Raw genomic sequence first — 4448 nt, forward strand, 5'->3', positions numbered from 1 at the left:
AAAAACACCAGTTTAGCCATTCAGACAAAATGCTTAGGGCAAAAACCCAACATTTACTAACAGAAACTTGTAACATGGAAGTTGCAGTGCTTTTTCTTAGCCTCAAGAAGACAATTTCTTAGCTAACTCTTGCTAGGAGGAGTCAACAATATCTGGTTGCATTCCAAGACAGCCAACTGGTTCTGCTTTCTCATGGAAGATTGTGATAACAGGACTATAAGTTTAGGGAACCAATATCTTTCTTGAGAAACTGGTCACATTCTAGTTTATCTAGAGCATTCCCAAGTTGACTTATTAAGTCTTGTCTTTCATATCTGAAAATAAAGAGACAAGTTGTTAACCAAATGATACCCAAAGAACCGATGTTGCAGGGCGCTCTATAGAAAATGCAAAGAGAATCTCAGTTTCTAGGAGAACCGAAAACACATATGCATGGTAAGAGACAATCCAGTAAATACAGAGAGTGCCAGTTCAAGGTCAAGGCCCACCTCAAACTCGGGTGTGACCAGAAGTTTCCTTGAGCTTGGAAGAACGAGTGAGACTCATATAATAGCAATCTAAAAACTGTAGACAACACGAACTCTGAGTGAGGATCAGGGTTTGAGAAAAGTCAGGCAGGGCCCAACTCCACCCCTCACTGAGCAGTGCACTGGCCCTGCAGTGAAACATTACTGGACAGTTCCTCCTACACTCACCTTGCCGCTTCCTTCATGGCATATACAACAAATTTTTTCTGCACTTCTGGAGATCCTTGCATTCCTTCAAGCAATTTGAGGATATTTTCATATTCTGAAGATATTTAGGAAAAAAATTCAGTATTTCTAAAGTACAAAGAGGAGATAGAACTCAATCTTGGAGACTCTAGGGCTAGAGTCTAGACATTCTAGGGCTAAAATGTTACAGAGTACCTGTGCGTTCCATCCTTACTTTCAGACATCTGAACATACCCAGCAATGGAATCTAGTACACAATAACCAATTAAGAAATACCAAAGAACAAGAGAAAAAGGTTTACTGGGACATTTCAGTCAAAACGAAGAGGAACTATTCTAACTGGGAAAACCAAATTCTGGCAAAGGATGAAACTCAAGATGTCAGTTGAATCTATTCTGATTCATAGAATGGGAATGATTTCCTGTGGTTTCATGGACAGAAATTCTTATTTTACTTACTTCCTCCAAACTGTTGAATTTCGTTCCTTATTCGCTCCTTTATTTCCATATTGATTTTCACTGGTATCGGTAGTTGATCTGGCACATCTCCCAACACAGACATTGCTGTGACCTTGGGCTCATCTGCAGAGACACAGCTGGGAATGATTCCTCCCACCAGTGCATCACTACCAGGTCTGTGAATCAGCCCACCCTTGTTGACTCTGGCTACATCACGATACAAAGAATCTAATTGTGTCAACTACTATCTCCTGCCATATTCAAAAGCTCTGGAGATCAGATTTTGACCAGAAGCCATCAGGTGGGGATCAACCACTTTCCCTCCCCTCCCCCTGCATTCTGTGAACGACAGGTGCATCTGGAAACCTCACTGAATGAGGAGCTGCAATGATTTGCATTTCAACAACCCCATACGCACATCCATGTGCTTCACAGTCTCTAATATTTCTTTTCATAGCAGGAGAATGTACAAGATAGATGTATCAGGTATGAAATTTGACCTCAGGAAAAACAATACAACAAAGAAGACTCTTCTATTCTTGTCACTACACATACACCCAGAAACAGAATTGGACAATATAACTAATCAACAAACATTCACAGAGCCCCGGGACTCGGGATTCAATGTTCCCTTGATGCACTCTACAAGGGGAAGAGCTGAACGTGTCACTTGATGTCACGATGGCTGATATTAGCACTAAATAACTAGAAATCCCAGTCAGTTAATGATCTTCATCATCTGGCTTTTTTTGTTTCAGAACACAAATTATTTTACTCCAAGTTTGACATATCTACTTCATTCACTCATGCTCCTCTGTGCCAAACATCAAGACAACAATGGGGATCAGCAGTGAACCAGAAGAAGAACCCTTTCCTTTTGGAAGTTATAACTACTGTGGATGTCAAAAAGTACATGTACAATGAGCAAAGGGAATAACACAATTTGATTTTGTGTAAGGAAGAAGTCAGCAGGGATGTGAGCCAGAGAGGGAGAGGAGGCCTCCATGATGCATGGTCCGGCAGGGTGCTCTGAAGAGGTGACCCCGGGGCAGAGCTAGGAGCAAGAGACAGAGCTGGCTTGTGCGCATGCAGAGGAGGCGGTCTGACTGCCATGAAGGCTGCGCATGGCCCCTATAAAGGGAAAAGCCTGGGCCATGGAACAGAGGTCAGAGGCAGAGAGAGCAAGGAAGACACAGAGAGGACATGAGATGGCAGGAGAGGATGGCAGGGTCAGGAGGTGCACGGTCTGGAGACCAGCGTCAGGAGCTGAGACTCTGTTCCGAGCGCTTGGGGAATTAATGATGGGTTTCAGGATATGCATGTGATGATCTGATTTCTGTGTGGACACGGTCACCCTGGGTACACGGCAACAAATGGGCAACACACGTTCAGGCGGGGAAGCAGGACGCGAGCTCAGAAGCTCTGGAACACCTTGCTGAGTGATGAGGCAGTGTGGAATGAGGGACGGTATAACGGTGGGACTCAGGAACTGCGACAGTCTTAAGAGGAGAGAAAGGAGATCAGAAAGGAGAAGAACATCTGTAGAATGCAGAGTTTGGGGAGCCAGGAATGTCTCCATGAAGGACAGAGTGATCACCTGGTCCAGTGTGGCTGGGAAATTAATGGCAGCCTCACCCAAAGCCAGTGACCTTGATCAGAACTGACCCCGAGGCATGGAGGAGCCAGAGGCGGGGCTGCCCTGGGCCAGGTCAGGGAGAGGAGGGCAGGACGGGCAGGGCATCCTCACCATCTTCCAAGGACACGGCTGAGGCCCCAGGCTGGGATGATCCCTCTCCGTCCTCTCTCACTGACAGCAGCGGCATGCTCAGCCTTTTCTTAAATGGAGGCGGAGTGATGGATTTTCCAGAACGTTTCACTTGGCTTTTGGGCCCAACGGCGGACTCCTCTGCTTTATCACTCATCACTTCCTGAGGAGCATTAAGAAACATGTTCCATTAATGACAAAAAAACAACCACTCTGAAAGAGGAAGGAGGTATCTCAGGACGTTACCATAGAACTACGTGATGACCCAACATTTGCAGTACCAGGTATTTACCCAAAGAACACAAAAACTGATTTGAAGGGGTACCTGCACCCCGATGTTTACAGCAGCATCGCCGACAGCAGCTGAACTCTGGGAAGAGCCAGACTGGTGACTGACTGATAAATGGAAAAAGAAGACATGGTGTATGTACGTCTACAGCAGAATAGTACTCTGCTGTCAAAAGCAATGAAATCTTGCCATGCACAATGATGTGGGTGCAGCTAGAGAGCAGAATGCTAAGCACAGTAAGTCCGTCAGAGAAAGGCAAACAGCAAACGAGTTTGCTCACATGCAGAATTTAAGAAACAAACAGATGACCACGGGGCGAGGGAAAGAAGGGCAAACCAGAAAACAGACTCCTAAGCGCAGAGAACAAACTCAGGGTCCTGGAGGGGAGGTGGGCTTGGGGACATGTGTGTGACAGGGATGAGGGAGGGCCCTTGTGTGATGAGCACTGGCTGTTGTACAGACGTGTGGAATCACTCAGTTCTACACCTGACACTAATAGCATCTCTGTGTTACCTAACTGGAGTTTAAAGAAAAATGTGAGAAACCATGCCAGCATTCCACCCGTCCAGACCGGCTCTCACAATCTTGCACCTTCCCTCCTCCACAATGTGTCCTGAGCCATCAGCCAGGCATTTCTTCAGCATGCACGTGGCTCCTTTGGGGGCTCTCTGCCTACACCCACAGTTGGATTGCTTCCTCTGCTGTCTAGGAGTGGCCTCCCTGTAGAAAGGTCCAGACCCATGTCTCCGCTCACCTGGCCTCTGGCCCCTGAGAGCTCGCTGTTGAGCATCTGGGCGAAATCAGCCACTGGCCCCTGACAGGGAAGACAAGGACAGACCACGAAGGAGGCAGGCCACTCCTGCTGGGTCCTGGCGGGTCTAAGAAGCAAGGAGCATACATACCAGGCTGGTCCCGGGCGGCCCCACGAGGAGATCTGCGCACTGCCAGGCAGGGCCCTTCCAGTTTATATAGTCGCCTGCGTGGGCTTCATCCCAGGCACTGTCCAGATGGGCCCAACAACACTCCCTCTGAAGCTGGAACTGTGTGACAGCTCCCACGACGGAGAGGAACTTACGTTCAAGGACAGGGGAAGGGATGAGGGCCTTCCGATAGCCCGCGGCCAACTTGGGGTCAACAGGAGGCCACGTGCTCTCAGAAACTCCCCCAACCAAGGCAGAATTCTGGCAAAAACTGGATACAAGCTAAGGAAGGGTAGGTGTGGG

General features: G+C 47.7%; 1 protein-coding gene across 1 annotated transcript; it reads right to left on the reverse strand.

Moving 5' to 3' along the window:
• Positions 1 to 214: 214 nt before the first annotated feature.
• On the reverse strand, positions 215 to 4237 carry LOC116582370 (integrator complex subunit 6-like). The gene is made up of 5 exons (XM_032329728.1): positions 4128 to 4237; positions 2919 to 3099; positions 1172 to 1294; positions 696 to 789; positions 215 to 314 (listed from the first exon to the last, which is right to left on the reverse strand). The coding sequence occupies exons 2-5, from the start codon at positions 3091 to 3093 to the stop codon at positions 215 to 217; spliced, it is 492 nt and encodes a 163-aa protein (XP_032185619.1). The 5' UTR covers positions 3094 to 3099; positions 4128 to 4237.
• Positions 4238 to 4448: the final 211 nt, after the last annotated feature.

The sequence above is a fragment of the Mustela erminea genome, chromosome X, assembly GCF_009829155.1.
Source record: "Mustela erminea isolate mMusErm1 chromosome X, mMusErm1.Pri, whole genome shotgun sequence".
NCBI lineage: Eukaryota > Metazoa > Chordata > Mammalia > Carnivora > Mustelidae > Mustela > Mustela erminea.